The sequence below is a fragment of the Heterocephalus glaber genome, unplaced genomic scaffold, assembly GCF_053883595.1.
Source record: "Heterocephalus glaber isolate CG9 unplaced genomic scaffold, H.glaber_assembly_v1.0 deba00000347, whole genome shotgun sequence".
In the NCBI taxonomy this organism is placed as follows: Eukaryota; Metazoa; Chordata; class Mammalia; order Rodentia; family Bathyergidae; genus Heterocephalus; species Heterocephalus glaber.
In genome coordinates, this window is record NW_028258143.1 from 14,829,968 (window position 1) to 14,852,552 (window position 22,585).

Genomic DNA, 22,585 nt, shown 5'->3' on the forward strand with positions numbered 1-22,585 from the left:
ATTAAAACTAGACCCATACCTATCACCATGCACTAAACTAAGATCAAAGTGGATTAAAGATCTAAATATTAAGACAGAAGCACTAAACTTGCTGGAAAATAAATTAGGTAGAACTCTTGAAGACATTGGCATAGGAAAAGACTTTTTGAATAAAACCTCAGGAGCATGGGAACTAGCACAAAGAATCAACAACTGGGATCTCATCTTATTAAAAAGCTTCTCCACTGCAAGAGAAACCACCAACAGAGCTAAGAGACAACCTACAATGTGGGAAAAAATTTTTAGCAGCTGTACCTCAGACAAAGGTCTACTATCTAGAATATATAAGGAATTGAAAAAAACCAGACTGCCCAAATTCAAAGACCCAATTCAAAAATGGGCATCCAAAATGAACAGACATTTCTCAGACAAAGAAGTAAAAGCAGCAAAAAAATATATGAAAAAATGTTCAACATCACTGGTCATTCGAGAGATGCAGATGAGAACAACACTGAGATTCCACTTCACTCCAGAAAGAGTGGCTGCTATCAAGAAATCAACCAATAACAAATGCTGGCGGGGGTGTGGGGAGAAAGGAACCCTTCTCCATTGTTGGTGGGAGTGCAGACTGGTGCAACCACTTTGGAAATCAGTATGGAGATATCTCTTCTGTATCCTTTTAACTTGCTCATACACTGAGATGGCCAGACCCAGGGCAACATCACCCAGGACTCACCAACAGGGAAGGGAAAATACCGAAAGATAACCACTGTTAAATTAAGTTTGGCTGTCTCTATACATAATTTTAAGTTTGGTCTAAAGGGTTTACTGTACATAGGGAACTATGATCCAATTTGATGCATAAACAGACTGGAACATATTCTTGTAACAAGTAGCTACATCGTAGCCAATCATAGCAGCCGTGCTTCAGTCAACCATAGGCAGCCAACTGTTCAAATGAAGTACAAAGAATACAAATGCCAAGATTTAACCAATCCTGCTATCTGTATACTTTTCAGCTTTCTGTATACCACTTCCATTTTCTGTCCATAAATGTTCCCAGACCATGTTGCAAGCAAACCATTTGGAGTCATTTTTGGTCCAGACTGCTGCCCAATTCCTAATCACAAATAAATACAATTAAAATATCCACAAGATTTGTGGTAATTTTCTCCTTAAACACTACCCACAAAATAAAGTCTGAGAAATGACTGAATGTAGCAGAGAAGAAACTTGATGATGGTGTTGTTCCCAGCCAGGAGTTCCATCATTTCTGCCTCCTGGCCTTATAATGGCTGTCCTGGGAACAACACGGTATGTACTTTTTTGAGGCCACACCTCTCACTGCATGCAGTCTTGATGCCATTGTCAGTCACCTGCCGTAACCTCAGCATCCAGTGGGTAGATGAACAACCCCAGCCCATCTAAGAAGCTTTCATCTGTGGTAATTTGACCCTGAATGGAGGGACTACAAAGATGAGAAAATGCCCGGGGATAATACTGCCCTGATGGTGAAGCCCAAAACCAGTTAGTTGTCTGTGAATTTCTGCTCCCTAGATCCCTGATCATTTTGGTTCTTCAGTCTTTCCTTGAGTTATCTCTTACACTTCCAAAAAAAAAAAAAAAATCAGGATCAGATTTGTTGGCTTGTAGTCAAAAACTTTGGCAAAACCACGAAGTTCAAGGGTTCCACAGCCCAACCTGTGTTTCCAACTCCCTCTTGCCCTATTCTCTAACTACACACTGGAATCATCTCCAGGCATAAATAATTCTGAAGCCCAGGTCCCACCCTCAGACAAATATTTGCCATAAATGGGCAGGAGTAGGCAATTATTTAACACTCTGCAAGTGATGGTAATGTGTAACAGGGTTGATATCTACCACCCTTCGTGATCAAGCCTTTCTATTTACCATCACCAAAACCCGTTACCATTTCCATACTTGCACCCCTCAAGGTACATCTGCATGCCTGCAATGCACACCATGGCCACCTCAGTCTTTTTTCACTCCTTTCTGCTACTCCTGTTCTCAAGACTTCCATGGCTCCCTACTGCCTCCAATATGTAGTCTGACTCCTTTAGCTTTCCAATCAATGTCCTCTACATTTGACTCAACCTACTTTCCAGTCTAAATTCATCATTCACTCTCCCTTCTGGGTCCCTCCACCATATGGAATTGCTTATTTTATGCATAAACAAGGCCCATTCCAGTTTCAACTGGAAATGAAGCTATTATTTATTTTTCATAATCCCTAGGAGAGCCAGAAAATGTGGTATACAGTTAGGAATCCTATCAGGTTATGCCACCGGACTGCACCAATACAAAGGTGGTGCCAACATCTGGCCCAGAATGTTACACCTGCTCTCCCTCACTGCCACTTATCACATACTGTCCTTGTTCCCCAAAATCCATGTGGCTCCTTTCCATTATTCTCTTCCAAATGAGAATTTCATGCCAGTTTGTGTGATTAGCTCAGCCAAGGTCACACTGCTACATTCCATCTGTGAAGGATCCTGGGAAAGCAAGCTTCTGGCCACTGTCTTAAGGAAGCACAACTCAAAAATACAGACTTTGTTCAGCACAAGAAAGATACTCAACAGCTGCTAGGTAGCCAAAAAGTAAGACAATTGTCTACAGACTCAGCATCATGCATTTTTCCCTTCCATCCTCACCATACATAACAAGTCCCCACCTGGAACCTATCCACCTTTCAGGGCCATGTCTCTGCTCAGGGAAAGAATCTGAAAGGTATGAGAGCCCAGATTAAATCCCAGTGGCTGATGACCTCTGCAAGTCTGTATGTAGAGTGAGGATAATTACAGCCTTGTGATGGTGATGTTAGGAGGAATGAAGATAAACCAAAAAGACTGTCCTTCGACAGACTGGTCCTGTGCTCTGGCAGCAGAATGATAGAACAGAAGAAAAACAGGAAGCATTTGAATAAAGGGCCAAATGCCTCATTTTGGGGATACCTCATAAGCCCCTTGATTTTTTTTTTTTTTTTGGTACCAGAGATTGAACTCAGGTCCTTGTGCTTGCAGAGCAGGCAGCGGGAACCACTGAGCTAAATCCCTAGCCTCCCCTTGAATTTTAATATGACATAAGGAAGAAGAAGTTCCTCACTCACCAGTTGCTACTAAGATTAAAATTCTCACCACCTTACATTTATATTCTTGGAGCTACATTTTAGAAATAAAGTAATGGAAAGTTTCTTGTACCTACATGTGGTAAAATATATTCCCACCTGTTAAACTACACAACAAGCAATTGATAGCTCTTACCATGTCTGGTGAGTTACATCATTCCTGATTCATCCTTTCCTGGTTGTTTCAAGTTAAAGAATCCCCTCCAAGTGCTAGGGATCACTCATCTCATATTTCAGCATTAGGGCACTGTACTCACTGGGATCTGCTTAGAATGTAGATTCAAATTCAATTTTACCATTTCTCAGAGGATACTTATGCTGCTGGCCCATAGACTGCACTGTGAACATCAAGGGTGGAGGCAACATCTCTGGAGTGATATTCAATTAACTGCTCTATTAAAAATTCTGGAGCCAAGAACTAGCTTCTTCATAAACAGTCACTAGCGTTGCTCTTTATCAAGTGCATTTTAAGATCCCAAGAAAGCTCCAGCTCAATATTTTGATTCCCCAACTAGAAAAATATTAAGCTCCTTGAAAGATGAAACCAGAATCTTGATCTCTATAGATATGACTCACATTCTAAGTTTTATTAATACTTGGTGAGTGAACTGCCGAATGCAACAGGAGGATTGGCTGGTGTGATTAGACCAGGGTAAAGCCAATCCAGGCAGCCTTTCTGGTGGAAGTGGGCTTACAGTAATGAGGAAAACCTCAGGCCCAAGAAAGAGAAGAGCTGGCTTCTACAGAAATTTCCATCCTCTAGACAACAGCCCTCAATCACCAAGGTGACCCACTTGTCACCTGTCAAGACAAACTTGAACTTGAAAAATAGTGACAACCCATCAACTGTCTTTTAAATATAGAAAATACACAGCTGTCATTTCGACATGATATTTAATTTTTCAGCATGGCAGTATATAGAAAGTAGACTCATAAATTTCCCAGAAAACTATGTTTCTGCTGAGTATATCATGTCTTCCAAAGAATTATAATATATAAAGCTAAATGACTTCTGCTCTGCTTACACACCTTGTGTGGAATGTTTTATTTCTAAGGTAGGGCAAATTTTTTTCTCCTTCATTAGATAAAGAGGATGGCTTTTCTTTGCATGTTCAGTGAACCTCATCATTCCCTACTGGGCCCAACTCCCATTTCTGCATGCTTTTGGTTTCATAACCAGTTAGACATTTAACAAGTACAATGGCAACTTAATGCTGCAGCCTCGCCTCCCGATCTCTGTCTGTCAGATTCTGGTAACACCACTGCTCGCCAACTACACAGCCACTCTTGAGATGTGTAAAACAGTAGAATGAGATGTCTGGAAAGCCCTCTGCCTGCCAGGATGGATGCTATACACAGTAAGTGCAAACAGGAAATGTTGTCAAGTTTCTAAGTTGGCAGGAACCCTAAAGCCAGAAAATGGTAAAGTTTGTTAGCCCTAGACATTTTTTTGTATTCATACTGGCTTCCAGCAATGTGGTTGGCTTTCCTTCCCCACTACTTTTTCCATTTGAAGCTAGATAATTAAGGAGATAGTCTAGTGAGGAAGACCCTGGAAGAGACAAAGCCATGCAGATATTAACATATTCATCAAGATTGTATCCAGCACCTAATAAGTGCCAGGCTATGAAGAGATGGAGCAACCAAAAGGATGATAATTATTAAGTGTATCCCACATCATTCTCCTCTTTAATGAACAAAGTATCTCAGATTCCAAAAACTCCACTGGTGGGACTTTTATTTGCAAATTTTGAATTCCGGAAACATGAGTCTAAAAGTCCAGTGAACATTCCATGGTGATCTGGAGTGCAATGAACTTCCTGCTCACTGAGCACAAATTTCCTGATCATTGATCAATGTGTGAATGGTGAGGCAGTGAATGGCTGACCCATGGGTGCAGTCCTTAGAAGGTGAGACGTTTTAGAGAAAAACTTCTAGAGACTGGACCTGTCTTGGAAGATCTAACTAAGGCATGCATTTACCTGGGAGTCCCTTAATCAGAGTTCAGAGAAGTTTTGGTTTTCTATTTCTACACAGCAAATTATCACAAACATAGTAACTTAAGACAACACCTATTTATTCATTAGGGCACAACATGGCTGGGAGTGCTGTTCAAAGTCTCAAAGTGGATAATGAATTATTTTCCCAGGTCTCTGGGGGAAAATCTGCCTCTGAACTCACTCAAGTCCTTATGTCCTTGCTGGTTCCAATTCCTAAAGACTCCTTGAATCCTCTGGTATAAGGTTCTCTCCATCTTCAATTATAGCAACAAAGAATTTCTCACTTGTGAACTGCCTTTCATGATTTGGTCCTTTGACTTCTCCTGTTTCTGACCTCTAAACCTAGATTCAAAGGGTCATGTGATCTGGTTAAACCCACATAGAAAATTTCTGTTTGAAGGTCAACAGATTTGGAACCTTAATTACTTCTACAAAATCTCTTCACTACAACACCTAGGTTAGTGTTTGATTGAGTAATGAGGAGAAGGCATATATACCCTAGGTACTAGGAATTCAGGAGACCATCTCAGAATTTATCTTTCTACAGGGAAAGAAAAGAGATGCAGGTAAACTGGGATAATTTCCTGAGGATCATAGTTTGGGTTCTATGTTTACCAAAGACTATTAAATATCACCTGAATCACTTTCATTTCATGGTTACTTCTGGCAGGTTCGAGGTACATATGGTTAAAACTACTATCCAGGGGCCAATTAGCACAGACTGGTCACTTTCTTAGGGGAGTGAAATCTTAAGTGTCTTCCATGATGGTCTGACTTGTTAAGAGGCCTCAGTGGGATTGGATCTCTTTCAAAGAGAGCATCGTTAGCTTCAGACTAACCAGGACATTTTTGAGAAATAAGTTTCCACTGGAATACATATGTCCAAGAGCAAATAGAACTTTACTTCCCAAATTGAAACTGAGGTTTGTTCATTTATTTATTTAGTAAACAAATTTTTCTTGAATATCTGCTATGTCCCAGATACTATGCTAGAATGAAGGCACACTGTTGAGCAAAAATTAGGCATAGCTCCTGCCGTCAAGAAATAAGAAAGAAGACAGAAATTGATCTAGTATTACACAATTGTAAACTTACAACAGTGAATATTGCTCCAAGAGAGTTTAAACTAAGTGAGAAGATGAATCAAGCTTTCTGATGAGATCCTGGAGGAGGAGGAGGAGGAGGAGAGTAACTTGTTGAAGTAGGTGAGGCTAGAGAGCTTGGAGTAAGACAGGAAAGCATTTCAGGAAGCAGAAACAACATGTAGCAAGGCTGCAGGTATAGCCATGTCTATTGGAGGAATTAAAGGGTGGCCAGTAGGGCATGGTAATTGAGGGGTATTGTGGACTAAATGATATACCCCCGCCCATTCATACATTGAAGCCTTGGCCCCAAAATGTCTGTATTTGGAGATGGAGCCTTTTGGAGGTAATTAAGCTTAAATGAAGTCATAGGGTAAGGCCTGAATTAGACGGGACTGGTGTCCTTCTGAGAAGAGGAAGAGACTGCAAGAGCACACATGCATGGAGAGAGCCACGGGACCACGTGGCGAGGAGTCGGCCAAGTGCAAGCCCAAGGGAGATGCTGCCACGTTAATGTCCCGCTTTCAGCCTCTAGACCTGTGAGGAAATAACTATCTTTTGTTTAAGCCACCCAGCCTATGGTTTTTGTAATGACATCCAAAGAAGACTAACATAAGGTAACAGTAGAACTCAACATGCTGATCAGGCAGCTAACCCAGGGCAGGTTAATGTCAAGGATTCTAGACACAGAATGATATGAGAGCCCTCGAAGCTTCTGACTGGTTTTAGTATATCAGGGTTGAACATGGGGGTGCCAATGAGAGCCCCTTGCTGCAGTGTGAAGAACACCCAGGAAATTGGGCAAGGGCAAGGCTCTGGAAACATAATACAAAAGGAGTTGGGCATGGTAGTACATGCCTGTAATCCCAGCAAGAAGATCAGTATGAGTTCAAGACCAGCCTGGGCTACATATTGAGACCCTGTTTCCAAAACAAATAAATGAACAAAAAACACAAAGCACAAAGGATACTCTGTGAAATGAAGTTCTTTAAAGTTGCAAGATAAGGTGTCTACCATCCAGCAGGACCCAAGTGAGGCTAACCAGTATCTCATGACAAGAAGTGGAGCGATGATGATGATGATGGCTAACCTTCTCTCCAGTACTCAGTAAGTATCCAAAGGGTGGAGGTGGAGAGTCAATTGGCAGAGGGAAAAGGTGATGAGAGCATAGAGGAGCTAAGTAGTGTGGTAGATTGGGGGAGCTTGTCCGCTAAGGCAGGGCAGCAGGTTCTTTAACTCCCAATTCCATATTCTTCCTGTGTGATGCCTCAAATCACAAATGGCTTTTATTCTGAACAATTTTAGCATTAATAAGCTGAATACTCTGCTCAGCGAAGGCTTCTGCTGCCTGATTATACTCTGGCAGCCCCCATAAGGCATGCAACTAAGACAGATGAACAGGCTTGCTAATGAATGGGATCTGGGATTCCAATATTCCCTTCCTCGGGAACTATGCATCTCTTCAACAGAGAAATGAAATCTTTGAGACAGCCTGATTATACAAATAAAGCAGCATTATTATATTTGTCTGCCAGGCTGATCACAGGACATTTGCAATTTATGACAGATATCACAAATATAAAAATAAATATGAAATACCATTTATTACAGCCACATCTGCATCTATAAAAGGAAGAAGAGAATAGAGCCAATAATCTGAATATTTGAGGAAAAACTTTTTCCTGATATATTCAAACATCTGAGACAAAATACTGTTTTACACTCAAAAGTCACTAATTTAATTTTGGTGATATTTTCCTGAAAGATTGGGTTGACATCCTTTTTACACAACAGAAACAGCCTTTGCCAGGAAAATTAATGGTGAAATCATGATTGTAAGACCAGTATTGAAATTATTCAAGAAAAACTATTAAAAGATTCTTATGGCATTTTAAGAAGCACTTTCAAGCAACAATTTTATGTAATACTTGCTATACACTAGAATACAGGAATTGGTTTTTAAACTAATCATATTCTTGGTTACAGCTGGGATATGAAGTACTAAATTTCATGATCAATGAACAGGGAGCTGAAGAAACACACGGATCAAATACCAAGCACTGACAAATGAAGGTTGTCAAAATTAAACCATTTAACAGTAGAATAAAGCAGGTTCAGTGGTGCATGACTGTAATTCTAGCTACCCAGAAGACTGAGGCAGGAGGATTACAAGTTCAAGGATAGCTTGGGCAATTTAGCAAGACCTTGTCTCAAAATAAAAATTAAAAAATAATAGTAGAAGAATGGGATGTTGACCATAATGATTCTAGGACATGTGCTCCAATGAGGGTGATTTAAATAGTAAAAAAATATGAAAAGACCTTGGGAGAAAGACCTCTTTATAACCTTACTGGGAAAATAAAAAATAAGGTTATCCTATAGCTCCATCAGAAAAGTTATGTCATCAGAAAGCAACATTTGATTCATTCTCAATAATTGTTATAAGAATTAACAGTCATAATTATAACCTATATTTATAAAATACAAGTTTCCTTTCATAATTTCAGTTTCAAGTTCCAATCAAATGTCTTTAAAACATGAAATTTTGAAGCCCATTTTAAGGGAACTGACTTCAAGAGTTCTTTTCAGGTACCGACTGCCTTCAGATAAAGAGCCCAGTAGACAACATATCAGCTGGCTTTTTTCTCTCCCACCCTCACCCTTTTTGGCTTGGCCTCTAAATCTGAAGTCTAAGGCCAGGCATGGTAGCACACGCCTGTAATCCCAGCACTAGGCAGGCTGAGGTAGGAGGACTGATGCAAGTTCGAGGCCAGCCTGGGCTGCATAGTGAGTTCAAGGTTACCCTGAACTACAGACAAGACCCTGCCTTGCAAGACCCTATCTCAAAAAAACAAAAATAAAATACAATAAATCTAGAGTCTAAAAACCCAAAGGACAAGACTATGATGTTATATGATTCTGATTTTGTTTTCCCTCCCTGGCTCATTCTACCGATACTTACATGTAGTCCTTGACAGTGGCAACCCTCACCCTTTTCCCACCCAAACTCATGTGATGAGTGATGGTCATATTCGAGATATTCTCCCATGGCCAACCCAAGTTGATGGGCAATTCCTGCCACTGGGCATCATTCCTTCCCTTACCCTCTGACTTGGGACAGCAAATCAGAATGTAAAAGAAGACAATTATCATAGTATCAGAATCTTCTATGATGTTCCTTTAACTTTGTAGCTTCAAGATCATCTGTAAAACTCCTTTTTCGTAACTACTTTTGAAGCTAATTGCTGCCCTCTAGGAGGTACCTGTGATGCAGTCCCAACCATTCCATGTCCCCGAAAGTTACAAATTAAAATTAATTAAAAACCTCTCTATTGTTCCACTTTGAGTGGCCCTGACAGGAAGCCACAGGTCCATGTGCCTGGAGGCGAGGCACATTTGGAAAGCTCATTTTGCACATCCTCAACAACCAAGAGACAAACAGCCACATCCACCAGTACCTCTTCTCAAGAAGAGGTCTAATCCAGACCAGCAACTTCTATTCTGACACTAGTCACATGTTACCATGGCCACATAAGCCATGGCTGTGCAGCTGGAAAAACCCTAACCCTGATTTCTCACTGAGCTGACAAGGGACAGGAAGGGGCACTCACCTCTCCAGGAATGTGCACTTCTGCATTACTTTTGCTCCTGCAAATTGCTGGAGACCTAGTGGTCATCTCAGCATTTTCTGCTCGCCCAGAGTTCCCAATTTGTTTTCATTCTTCTCCAAACCAACACCTCAACTCAAATGGGGCAGAATAGCGAAAGATGCAGAAAGGAAACTTGATATCTTCTACATGGGCTTCCTCATCTTGGGTTGAATTGATACAGAAGTTAAATGATACAGAAGTTAAAATTTTTAACAATGAGGAGGAAAAACCCTTAATTATTTTTATTACCTCAAGAACTCCAAAGACATCTTGTGCTATGTCATCATTTACATTTCACATTAAATTCAAAAAATGTTTGAGGTGAGCAAATATTTGCTTTAGTTTGATCCATCTGTTAAATGAAATACTAAAAAGACAGTTAAATACTATATCAAATTCAGCAATTTGTAAACAATTTATATGTTCATTTGTTCTGGGTTAAAAATGCCCCAAAGCACAAGTTTTATGAAACGCACAAATTAAATTTCATTATTATAGTCTGATGGATGCAAAACATGATTTCTTCCTCTTTGGTCCATTAATTTATTTCCTAACTTGAATTAATTAGGGAGGTTCCCATTTTTCAAAGCTCTGTGAAACTCATTAGGGGAGGGGGACATTTGCAAGAATGGCTTTGAAAACCTACTGCAGAGGAAATGGGCTAAATACAAATGGTATACTATCCCAAGACTGTCACACATTGAGCACCTGATTGCCATTCAGCAATCTTAAGGCCTGGAGCACAGTAGGTGATTAATACAGTTGTTGTTATGAGAGAGGGAAAAAGCTAGGAGCAAAGGATGACAGCAGCCGTGAGAACAAACTCATTCCAGGCAATTAAAGTACTAACCCAATGAGATGATCTCCAAGGTCCTATCCATCTCTAAGGAAAACCTATTGCATTCTGATTTTATACTGCCAAATGACAGCGGACTTTAACTTGGAACACCCACTGGGAAAAGAACAGATATCTATGCAGAGAAATGTTTTAAAATGCAGACGTTGGCCAGAGAACAAAGGTAAATCAATCATTTTTCCTTTGACCGAAGGCAACCTTAATTCCTCAATTAGGTTGAGAGGTAATTTCTTTGTTCAGTGGTGGCGGGGTGGGCTATACTGGTGAATAAACCCAGGTCTTCGTACATGCTAGGCAAGCAGTCTACCACTGAGCTACATGCACCTAACACAGCCCACCACTTCCTAATTCTTTTCTACCCTCTAATGCTTATCGCCCTACACTCAAAAAAGAGAGAGAGAAATTCCTCATTCACATTACAGTATATATTACACCTAACAGTTCAAGACAAGCCTAAGTAGGTAGGGGATATGTTAGATGAGCTAGCCTTTCCACAAACATTCAAGCTTTAAGCAAGTGCAATATCCATTCCTTCCCAGTATATTTTGGGTAGCAGCCAGTGGGAAACAAAGACTGAGATGGGCAGAGTGTCCTTCCCATGCCTCCAGATGATGCTGCCTGCCAATACTCCCTACCCCAGCTTCAAGTGAAGCTGGCCCGAGGGAGCAGCAACACCAGCAGGCTAATCTAGGTAGCACCTTGTTTGCGGAAGCCCTGTCTTATTTCATTTTCTCTTCACTACAGGCTTATGAAAGTCCTGGCCAGACACTCTGAAAAGCAGAGTGAGAATCTTGAATTGCACTTAATGAGATTTTTGATCTGTCTTCTCTAAGCCTCCAGTTCCTCCTCTATAAAATGAAAACATAAACTACCCAGCATAGCCCCTGCTGCAGCATAGGTAACCAAACTTTGCATGCTCCTGCTCTCATTTTGCTCACTAAAATCAAGTCAGCTGCTTGCAAACACTGCAGAGGGCAGGAGCAGCACTGATACAGACTCACAGACGCATGTGCCTTCCAATTTTCTCCTCTAACTCCCACCTCTGGAACTAGTTACTCAGGTTTCCCACACCAAAGCAAACAGTACAATGAATGATTCTTTTTCCTGGCACACCACACTAGAAAGGGGAGAGGGGAGAAGGAAGAAATGTATGTAATATCAACTTCTCCTTGATTCACACTCACATACCCTTGATATTGCTTTTTTCTTGTTTTAGCTAAAAAAATAATTCTTTAAAACCCTTTGCTCGTACACACTTTATGTGTCTAGAGTAAAGCCCTGATTACCAGAAGACAGTGACAAAGCCCCTCTTTTGAAGGTTTTGAGGCCTTACAGATCCTGGGACTCCCTTGAAATATTTCCTGTAAATCCAGAAATGTCCTCAACTTTAAACCATTGTATCAAAACAAAGTTTGGAAAGCAAACAACTCTGCATGGGAATTGGTTTCTTTAGACAATCAGTCCAGTCCCACAAATCTGCCAAGTTGCATTTTCTGGACCAAACAGTCTATACTGCCATGCTTCTCTGCTTTGGTAAGAAATAGACCTATTGCTGCAGAAACCCAAGCCCTACCCTGGGAAGAGAGTGTCTCAGAGCTCCAGTTTCCTAAGTCAGGTAGGAGGATCACTCCAGGGGCAATAAGATATCAGCCTATCTTCTCCAAAAGAGAAAAATGGGAACACGAGCTCATTGCCTGAAACAGGCTCTTCAGGACAAAAACAGAGTGAGACCAGGTGCTCCATTTATCTCTGCAGAACTAGTTCACAAAGGACTTTCACCTGGCCTGCATGAACTATTTTGTCCCTCATATTTCCCACTATTATCATCCCCATTTTACCCAAGATAATTTTGTGTGACTTGCCCTGAGGTCACAGAGATGTTGTTTCCAGACTTCATGACTCTTGGTCTGGTGTTCTTTTCACTATAACCCACCACAAACCCCAAAAATATAAAGAATAAATCTTCACACACCCAGATCAAGGTCAATACCCTCAATCTGCCAAAACCTTCCACATCAATGAATTTAGGTTTACACTTCTAGGGTAAGACTTCAGGTGAAGAGCACCACAGGAAATGACTCGAGTGGGTGGTGGGAAGGTCACCTGCCCAGGGACTCACTCAGGAAGATGATGGTCTGCCTCCTGGCAGTCCGGTTCTCCTCGCTCTCAGACTTTCTCAGCTGCACCTGCTGCCCGGTCCCGGCCATTGTGCCCTGCTTGCTCCTCATGATCACCTGCATCATGTTCCAGCACATGAAGGCCACAGAGAGCAGGACCAAGAGGTAGAGGACAAATGCACCAAAGATGCTGGACTGGAACAACGTCCAGTGGTTGGAAAGATTGGTACAGATGGACATGTTGGAAGCCTCAGGGTGCTCCTGGTGGTGGCTACGCGAGCGGTTGCAAGTAAACTCCGGGTGAGTAGGCTCATGCACCAGGGGGTACTCAATACCCATGGCAAAAGGCAACGGCAATGCCACCAGGGCAGAGGTGACCCAGACGAAGGCAATCAGCAGTTTCACCTGGCAGGGTCCTGACATGGCCTTATACCTGAAGGGGTGGCAGATAGCAATATAGCGCTCAAAGCTAAGCGTCAACACGTGGAGCAGCGTGGCGTAGCTGCAGGCCTCGAAGAGGAAAGTGTGAAGCTTACAGGACAGGGCGTAGCTGGGGGTGGTCAGAGGGTTCCAGATAATGCTGTAGAACTCCATCGGCATCCCAATGAGGAAAACCAAAATGTCGGAGCATGCCAGGCTCACCATGTGATCGGTCACCTCCTTCTGCAGGTAGCCTTTCTTCTGCAGCAGCTGGGTAACCCGGATGGTGATGCTGTTCCCCAGGATGCCCATCACAAAGATGATCAGGTACACCAGGAAGAGGGTGATTTTGATCCAGGTGGCCACCTCAAATTCAGGGACATGGTCATGATCGATGATTTGGGAGCAGTCACTGCTGGATTCACGGTGTGAAGCCATGAGAGAAGCCCCGCCACCAGGTCCAAAGACGTCTCAACTTTCCTTTCTTGGCGGCAACTCCGAACGGGACTGGACGCAGACTTTCTCTCACTTGAGTTCTCTGGGCAAAAGTAATTTAGCACTGCAGGTGCTTTTATGGAAGCTTCCTGGAGCAATCCGCCTTAGGAGGGGCCGGAGGGGCCTGGGGGTGGGGTTTTGGGCTGAGCGTGTAGGAGTGAGCCTGGGACGGGGCGGCGGAAGGCGGGTCTGCCCTCCCCACCCCTCAGAGGGTACACGGCGGTCCCCGCGTCCCTGTCCTTGCCTTCTGTGCGCACGGAGCGACCAGACCCGCTGCTTTGCCCCCTCCCTGCTCCAACCCTCAGGCACTCGCGGCCCTGGCCGGCCCTCCAGACCTTCTCGGGAGCTTCGGAAAGCCTGGTAGTCGTGGTCAATCATTAACCAAAGCAAACTGTACTCTGAGGCCGGGCTGCAGAACCAGCCCAGTGGCGGAGTTTGACTCAACACTTAGGCACGGTGCGGAAAAACGGCTGGCCCCACCTCCCTCGCCGCCCTGCAATTCCTGCCGAGCCAGCCGCGGGCGTCTCTGCCTCTACAGCCTCCCAAGGGGTGCGCCCTGGGAGCTAGAGTGCGCTCCTGGTGCTCGCGGGCTTGGAGAAAGATACCTTCCTACCACCACGCCGTGCACTCCCACAATTGTCCAGGGCCCCTTCAAAGGCCAGGCCATGGCCACTTTGGATGGCTCGCCCTGGGCTCCAGCCTTCGCCTCCGCTGCCCTCCCAGCCGCCCCGGGGGAGCTGGGGAGCGCTCTCCCCGGGTGCTCTGCCTTTAGGGAGCACAGGGTGTTTGCAGCGAAGGAGCTGGAATCGGCCCCTACCAGGCTAATGGGATCCCAGTAAAAGCCCCGACTTTGTGCTGCGTGGGCCCCTGCCTCGCCTTCCCGCTGGGGACGGAAGAGCTTGGGGTCCCTCCTTTCAGTTTCAGTTCGCTGCTCTTGAAGCGGCGGGGAGTCTTTAATTGGGACCCTGCATATGGATGAGGACGGCGCCGCGCTGTGCGCCCCGGAGCGGGGAAGGCGGAGCAGTCCACGGGCTGTCCCAACGGGGGATCGAACCTTAATGGGCCCGTTTTCATCTTACTCCAAGATCAGAAGGAAAAGTGATAGTTAGAGGGGGCGTGTCCTGTGTACTGTCTAGCACACAGTCGTGACAGGGGGGTCTCCAGACATCGCTAAATGGGGAGTAGGGAGCGGGGTGGGCGGGTAAGTCAAGAATCACTGCCTTGAAGGAAGAAAATAGAAAATGGATTCCCTCCCCAGCACAGGCTGATGTGAGCCTTGGGGTATCCAGATTTCTTCCCAAAGCCACAAAAGAATGACAGCAAGATCACTTGTACGGGCAACCTTAAAAAAAAGAAAAAAAGAAAAAAAAAAGGCAAATACATAGTAACAAAATCGGAATAAGGGTGGTTACCTGGGTCAGGGAGGGAGAGGAAGCGGAGCGACCTACAGACCAAAGGGCAGGAAGTTGCAATTGTGTGATGAATAAATCTAGAGATCTAACGTACAGCAAGAGGACTACAGGTTATAATATTGTTCTGTATGGTGAACATCTGCTAAGAGAATAGATTTGAGGTGCAACACTCACATGTAACTCTGGAAGGTGACTGATTTAATTTGCCTGATTATAGAAATCATTTCACTATATATGTCAAAACAGCATGGTGTACATCTTAAAAATATACAGAGAGAGAGAGAGAGAGAGAGAGAGAGAGAGAAAGATTTGGAAATTAAAAGCAATTTGACCCCCAGCCCACATTTGTAACCCCTACCAGGAGGGGCTCAGAGTACAACAGGTGCCAGGAAATGTGTCCTAAGTGATGTGCATAGAAATATGTGGACTATGTTTTCTGAGCCAAACCCTGAACCCATGGTCTTACTACTTCAGGAATTCTTGATCTTTTATCTGTTTTTTTCTTTTCTCTTCCTGCTTCTGAAGATTGAACTTAAAGGCATTCACCCTGTGCAACATCCCCAGCCCTTTTCCCTTTTAAAATTCTTTGATACAGCCTTGCTAAATCGCTCAGTTGCCCAGGTTGAGCTTGAACTCTCAATCAGCCCGCCTCAGCCTCTCAGAGTGCTGGAATTACAGGTGTGCACCCCACTGGACATGAATCATGTAATATTTAATTATCTGGGGGGTGCTGTATGGCCATCAGATCTTTATAATAGCTTCATATCTGACTATAGTGTGTCCTCTCTCTCTCTCTTTGTTAAATAACAACCTCCAAAGTGAAGTAATGTATCTTTTCCCCGGCTTTTAGAAATGTATCCTCTGCCACTCCATAGCACCCTAAATAACTTATTTTGCTAGAGGCCTCCCCACTCCCTCATGTGGTATTTGTTTGACTTTCTTGCTGGCAGAGAAACTCCTAACTTACTTCCTATTGGTGCACTGTTCTCAGCTAAGTGCCCTTCTTCCTCCACAAAGTTTATAGGGCAAGAAGATGGGAAGTGAGTCTGGTCCTTATATTTTCCTAACTCCAGTTAGAGTCCTGAGCGGGATCCTCTATAGAAGCCCTAGTTGTTTACTGTCCGAAAACATTAAGGAGAAGGTCTAAACTGGGTGTATGAGCACACACCTGTGGAGGCTGAGAGAAGAGGATCACTGAAAGTTCAAGGCCAGCCTGGACTACATAATGAGTTCAAAGCCAGCCTGAATGACATAGTGAGATTCATCTCAAAATAAGAAGGGGGGTGGTCTAGGTCAGGTCCGTGGACTTTCTCATATCCGATACACACACATGGAGACTTCTGGGAAGAGGGTGGACAGTAAGCAGCAACAAATCAGCCTCTCAAAGATGCAGAATCCAGACACTGGAAAATAACAATTTGGGGAAGGAAAGGAGGAAAGTGGAACCCCAGTACTCAGGAAGTATCTGAAGGGAGAATTGGAGCCCACAGAGACAGTGAAGAGATAGACCTCAACATAGAAAAAGGAAGAGGCAATCTACACTTTCTCTCTGGGTTCTGGCATGAGAAAGGATGATAAAATCTATAGAGACACAGTGAAAGCAAGCAACTCACAGGTCTCCAGGGAGAAATGAGGCAGTGGAATGGAGGATTAAATGCTGTGCACTACAACAGCTGATGAGTGACTCCAGTCCAAGTGACTGCTGTATACCTTGGAGACAGGGCTTGGTCAGAGCCATTTTAGGGAGGGGTCAATGGAACCTGAGACTCAGAGCAGCCAAGGGTTGGCTTCATCTCAGGGCTCCCAGTATTAAAATCCCATGGTGACTGGATGAGGGACAACCATGGGAGACATCTAACCACAGGAGCTGTGGTCAGGGCAGAAAGAGACATCAGAGTTTTACAAGCTAAATGACTCAGGTCCCAGCTCCATGACTAGAGGCCAGGATCACCTTGAACTTCTGTGGAAATAAAAGTACCAGATCCAGCACCCTGCCCTTATTTTACTGCAGGTTTACTGGGATTATGCAGCATGGATTTGGGCTCTGACTGCCTCCTTTGTCTGCAGTGAGAGCAGAGTCACACCCTAAATTGGACACCGCCATAAAACTGTAGACCCCAGATGATAACCACAGCCTTGAAATCACAGAATATTTTTTTCTTCACTTTTGAGGGGTTTTTCCTTAGTTTGCTTTTTGCTTTTTTTGTTAGTTTGAACATTGTTTTCAATTTTTTGTTGTTACTTTCTTTCGTTCTTGTTTATGTTTTTTCCCTCTTTCTTTCCCTCCTGTCTCTCAGCCTTGCTTCTAATCTCTTTTTCTTATTTCTCTATTTTTTTCCTCTTATCCCCTTTAAATTTTCTCCCCTGTGGGTAAAATCTCTCTATCGAGTGGATATATATTGTATATAATTTTCTGATTTGTCTTAGATTTTGTTATATAAGTCTTATACTTAAAGGGAGCAAATTAATACTTACCACAGTTTGTCATTTCCCAGTCTGTGCTATTATTATTACTGATTTACTACTTTAGCCAAGGTTCCATAGTTGTTGTGATCAATTGATCTTCCTTGTATGCCAATACATAGATTATCTGGGGGTCATAACCAATGCTATAGTCCAGCACCCAAGAACTTGATGCTAGGCCAAACAGGCAGTAACTTTTCATCCCTAATAAACAGAAGAGTCAGGATCCTGGGACAGACTCAAAAGCCAGCTATAACAAGAAGACATCTCTGAAAAGCAGTCATTTCCTAAAAAGGTCTCAATACCAGTAATAAAGCTATCTAACATAAGCAGCTTACAACACTCAATGCAGAAAACAAATTTTAAAAAAAAAGAAAATGAGAAACATAGAAGCAAGATGCAACCCATAGCCCCAGCTCTTGTAAGGCAAATCAAGGGAGCACTGAAGTGGAAGAAATCAAAAGCCACCCAGAAGAATTGTATGAAATGGTAGCAGCAGAAGTAACAAAATAGATGAATGAGTTTCTTTCTTTTTCTTTTTTTTTCTTTTGCTTAAATTCTTATATTGGTACATTTTAGGTATACAATATGTTTACATTTATTATTAGGTACTTGTACCTGTACATGATGTACCTTGGTTCTTATTTTTTCCCCATTCCATGTCCTCCCTTCACCCCCTCCACCCTTCACTATTTACAAAGGCTTTGTTTCCATTTTTTCCTTTTTTCATAATTTTTCCTTTCCCTTCTTGCATTTCTCCTTCCCCTCCCACTTCCCCTACCCCTTTGGACCATTTCTTCCTATTTCAAATTATCAATTATTCGCTTTAATCATTTTAATCCTTATTTACACTTTCAGTTTCTCACACCAGAGAAATTATTCAGCGTTTAAACATCTGTGTCTTATTTATATCACTTAAGAGTATGGCCTCAATGTGCATCCATTTAGCTATAAATGTTTCTAGTTTCTCATTCTTTATGGCTGAGTAGTACTCCATTTTATAAAAAAAAACCACCACATTTTCTTTATCCAGTTTCCAGTTCATGGGAATTTGGGTTGTTTCCAAGCTTTACCTATTACAAACTGTGCTGCTATAAACATGGATGCACATACATTGCTGTGGTATGATTCTTTTAATTCTTTGGGGAAGATAACCAGCAGGGGACTAGCTGGGTCAAATGGGACCTCTAGTCCTAGTTTTTTGAGGTATCTCCATACTGACTTCCACAGTGGTTGCACCGGTCTGCACTCCCACCAACAATGGAGAAGGGTTACTTTCTCTCCACACCCCCACCAGCATTTATTATTGGTTGATTTCTTAATAGCAGCCATTCTTTCCGGGGTGAGGTGGAATCTCAGTGTTGTTTTCATCTGTATCTCTCGAATGACCACTGATGTTGAACATTTTTTCATACATTTATTTGCTATTTCTACTCTTTGTCTGAGAAATATCTGTTCATTTCAAATGCCCTTTTTTGATTTGGGTCTTTAAATTTGGGGTATCTGACTTTTTTCAATTCTTTATATATTCTAGATAGAAGTCCTTTGTCTGAGGAACAGCTGCTAAAAATTTTTACCAGTATTGTAGATTGTCTCTTAGCTCTGTTGGTGGTTTCTCTTGGAGTGCAGAAACTTCTTTTTCTGTACATCCTTTTATTGGTACATTTTAGGTATACAATATAATGACATTCATCATTGGAGATATGCACCTTTACATACTCTCTTGGTTCTTTTTCCCTCTTCCCTGCCCTCCTTTCAACCCCTCCATCCCTCCCTATTTACAAAGACTTTGTTTCCATTTTTTCATTTTCTCATATTAATTCCCTTCCCTTCTTTCCTTTTCCCTACCCCTCCCAGTTCCCCCTTTCATTTGCCCCTTTTCCTCCTATTTCACATTATCTATTATATCTTTTAGTCCTTATTTACACTTTCAGTTTCTCACACCAGAGAAACTATTCAGTATTTACACATGTGTGTCCTGTTTATTTCACTTAAGAGTATCGCCTCAATGTGCATCCACTTAGCTATAAATGTCTCTAATTTCTCATTTTTGATGGCTGAGTAGTACTCCATTTTATTTTTAAAAAACACATTTTCTTGATCCAGTCTCCAGTTGATAGGCATTTGGGGTGTTTCCAAGTTTTAGTTGTTACAAACTGCTGCTATGGACATGGGTGCACATATATCACTGTGGTATGATTCTTTTAATTCTTTGGGGAAGATACCCAGCAGGGGAATAGCGGGGTCAAATGGGGCTTCCAGTCCTAGTTCTTTAAGGTGTCTCCATACTGATTTCCATAGTGGTTGTACCAGTCTACACCCCTACCAGCAGCGGAGCAGTGTTCCTCTTTCCCCACAAACCCACCAGCATTTGTTGTTGGGTGATTTCATGATAGCAGCCATTCTTTCTGGAGTGAGGTGGAATCTCAGCGTTGTTTTCATTTGCATCTCTCAAATGATCAGTGATGTTGAACATTTTTTCATACGTTTATTTGCCATGTCTACTTCTTTGTCTGAGAAATGTCTGTTCATTTCAGATGCCCATTTTTGATTTGGGTCTTTAAATTTGGGGTGTCTGACTTTTTTTCAATTCTTTATATATTCTCAATAGAAGTCCTTCATCTGAGGAACAGCTGCTAAATTTTTTTTCCCATATTGTAGGTTGTCTCTTAGCTCTGTTGGTGGTTTCTCTTGGAGTACAGAAACTTTTTAAAAAGATGAGATCCCAGTTGTTGATTCTTCGTGCTAGTTCTCCTGCTACTAAGATTTTGTTCATAGTCTTTTCCTATGCCAATACCTTCAAGAGTTCTACCTATCTTCCAGCAAGTGCAGTGTTTCTGTTTTAATATTGAGATCTTTAATCCACTTCAATCTTCGTTTAGTGCATGGTGACAGGTAAGAGTCTAGGTTTAATCTTTGGCAGGTTGAAATTGAATTTTTCAAACACCATTTATTAAATAGGCTATCTTTCCTCCAGTAAGGGTTGTTGGCTCCTTTGTCAAAGATGAGGTGGCTGAGTATATCTGGAGTTGTTTCTGCATCTTCTAATCTATTCCACTGATCCTTAGGTCTCAAATAAACCTTAGGTTTATTTGCCAGTACTGGTTTTTGTTTGTTTGTTTTTGGTACCAGGGATCGAACTCGGGTCCTTGCGCTTGTGCAGCAGGCAGTGAAACCACTGAGCTAAATCCCCGGCCCTGTACTATGCTGTTTTTATCACAGTAACTTTGTAGTATAGTTTCAAGTTGGGGATTATGATACCCCCTGCCATGTCTCTGTTGCCTAGAATTGCTCTTTCAATTCTAGGTCTCTTCTGGTTCCAAATAAATTTTTGGATTGTTTTCTCTAGATCTGTGAAATATACTGTTGGGATTTCAATCAGGATTGCACTGAATCTGTATAGCAGCTTTGGAAGTATGGCCATTTTCACTATATTGGTTCTTCCTACCCAGGAACAAGAGATGTCTTACCATTGTCTTATATCCTCTTCAATCTTTTTTCAGAGTGTTGTAGTTCTCAATATAGAAGTTTTTGCTTCCTTCATTACATTGATTCCTAGATGTTCATTTTTTTGGATGCTATTATGAAAGGGATTTTTTCCCTAATTTCTCTCTCAGTGAGACTATTATTTGTGTAGAAGAAGACTACTGCTTTTTGTGTTGACCTTGTATCCAGCTACTCTACTAAATCTGTCAATTAAGTCTAGAAGTCTTTTGGCAGAGTTTTTTGGGTCTTCAATGGCAAGTATCATATTGTCAGCAAATAATGACAGTTTAACTTCTTCCTTTCCTATCTCTATTCCTTTTATTTCTTTCTCTTTTCTAATTGCTGTGGCTAATGTCTTCAGAACTATCTTGAACAGGAGTGGTGATAGTGGGCATCCTTGTCTTGTTCTTGATTTTAGCATGAAAGTTTTCAGTTTTTGACCATTTAGTATGATGTTGGCTGTTGGTTTTTCATACATATCCTTAATGAGGTTGAGATAAAGACATTCTATTCCAATTTTCTGTAGGGTTTTTATCATGAATGGGTGTTGGATTTTGTTGAATGCCTTTTTTGCATCTATTGAGATGATCGTATGGTTTTTGTCCTTAGCTCTGTTAATACAGTGTATGGCATTTCTTAATTTACGTATGTTGAACCATCCTTGCATCCCTGGGATATATCTGACTTGGTTAGGGTGTATGATCTTCTTGATGACCCTCTGTATTCTATTTGTAGAATTGAGGATTTTTGCATCTATATTCATTAGGAAGACTGGCCTGTAGTTCTCTTTTTGGTTGGGTCTTTCTGTCCTTTGGGAATCAAAGTAACACTTGCTTCCAGGAGTGAATTTGGAAGTATTGCTTCCCTTTCAATTTCACTGAAGAGTTTAAAGAGTAATGGTGATAGTTCTTCTTTAAATGTCTTGTAGAATTCAGCATTGAAGCCATCCAGATCTGGGCTTGTCTTTGTTGTAAATTTTTTATTATGTTTTCAATTTCACTCATTATAATTGGGGTGTTTAGAATTTCTATATCTTCTTCATTTAACTTTGGCAATTCATATGTATCTAGGAATCTGTCCATTTCTTCTGTGTTTTTCATTTTATTAGAGTACAGATTCTTGAAGTAGGTACTGATGATCCTCTGGATTTCTGCTGGATCTGTTGTGGCTTCAACTTTTTTGTTCTTAATTGCATGTATTTGAGCCTTTTCTTTCCTTTTTTTGATAAGGTTAGGTAAAGGTTTATTGATTTTATTTATTCTTTCAAAAAATCAACTCTTTGATTCATTGATTTTTTTGTATTTTTTTTTTTTTTAGTCTCCATTGCATTGATTTCTGCTCTGCTCTTTATAATTTCCTCTCTTGTATGAGTTTTGGGTTTATCATACTGTTCTTTTTCTAGGAGCTTGAGGATTAGCATTAGGTTGTTTATTTGAGCTTTCTCTGTTTTCCTAATATGAGCATTCACTGCTATGAATTT

General features: G+C 41.8%; 1 protein-coding gene across 1 annotated transcript in view; it reads right to left on the minus strand.

The window, feature by feature from the left end:
- Gpr39 (G protein-coupled receptor 39) overlaps window positions 1–14,518 on the minus strand; it is a 250,818-nt gene extending 236,300 nt beyond the window's left edge. The window contains exon 1 of the mRNA XM_004836096.4: window positions 12,832–14,518. Within this exon, the coding sequence (XP_004836153.1) occupies window positions 12,832–13,687 (856 nt within the window). The 5' untranslated portion in view covers window positions 13,688–14,518. The remainder of the gene's footprint in view (window positions 1–12,831) is intronic.
- Window positions 14,519–22,585: the final 8,067 nt, after the last annotated feature.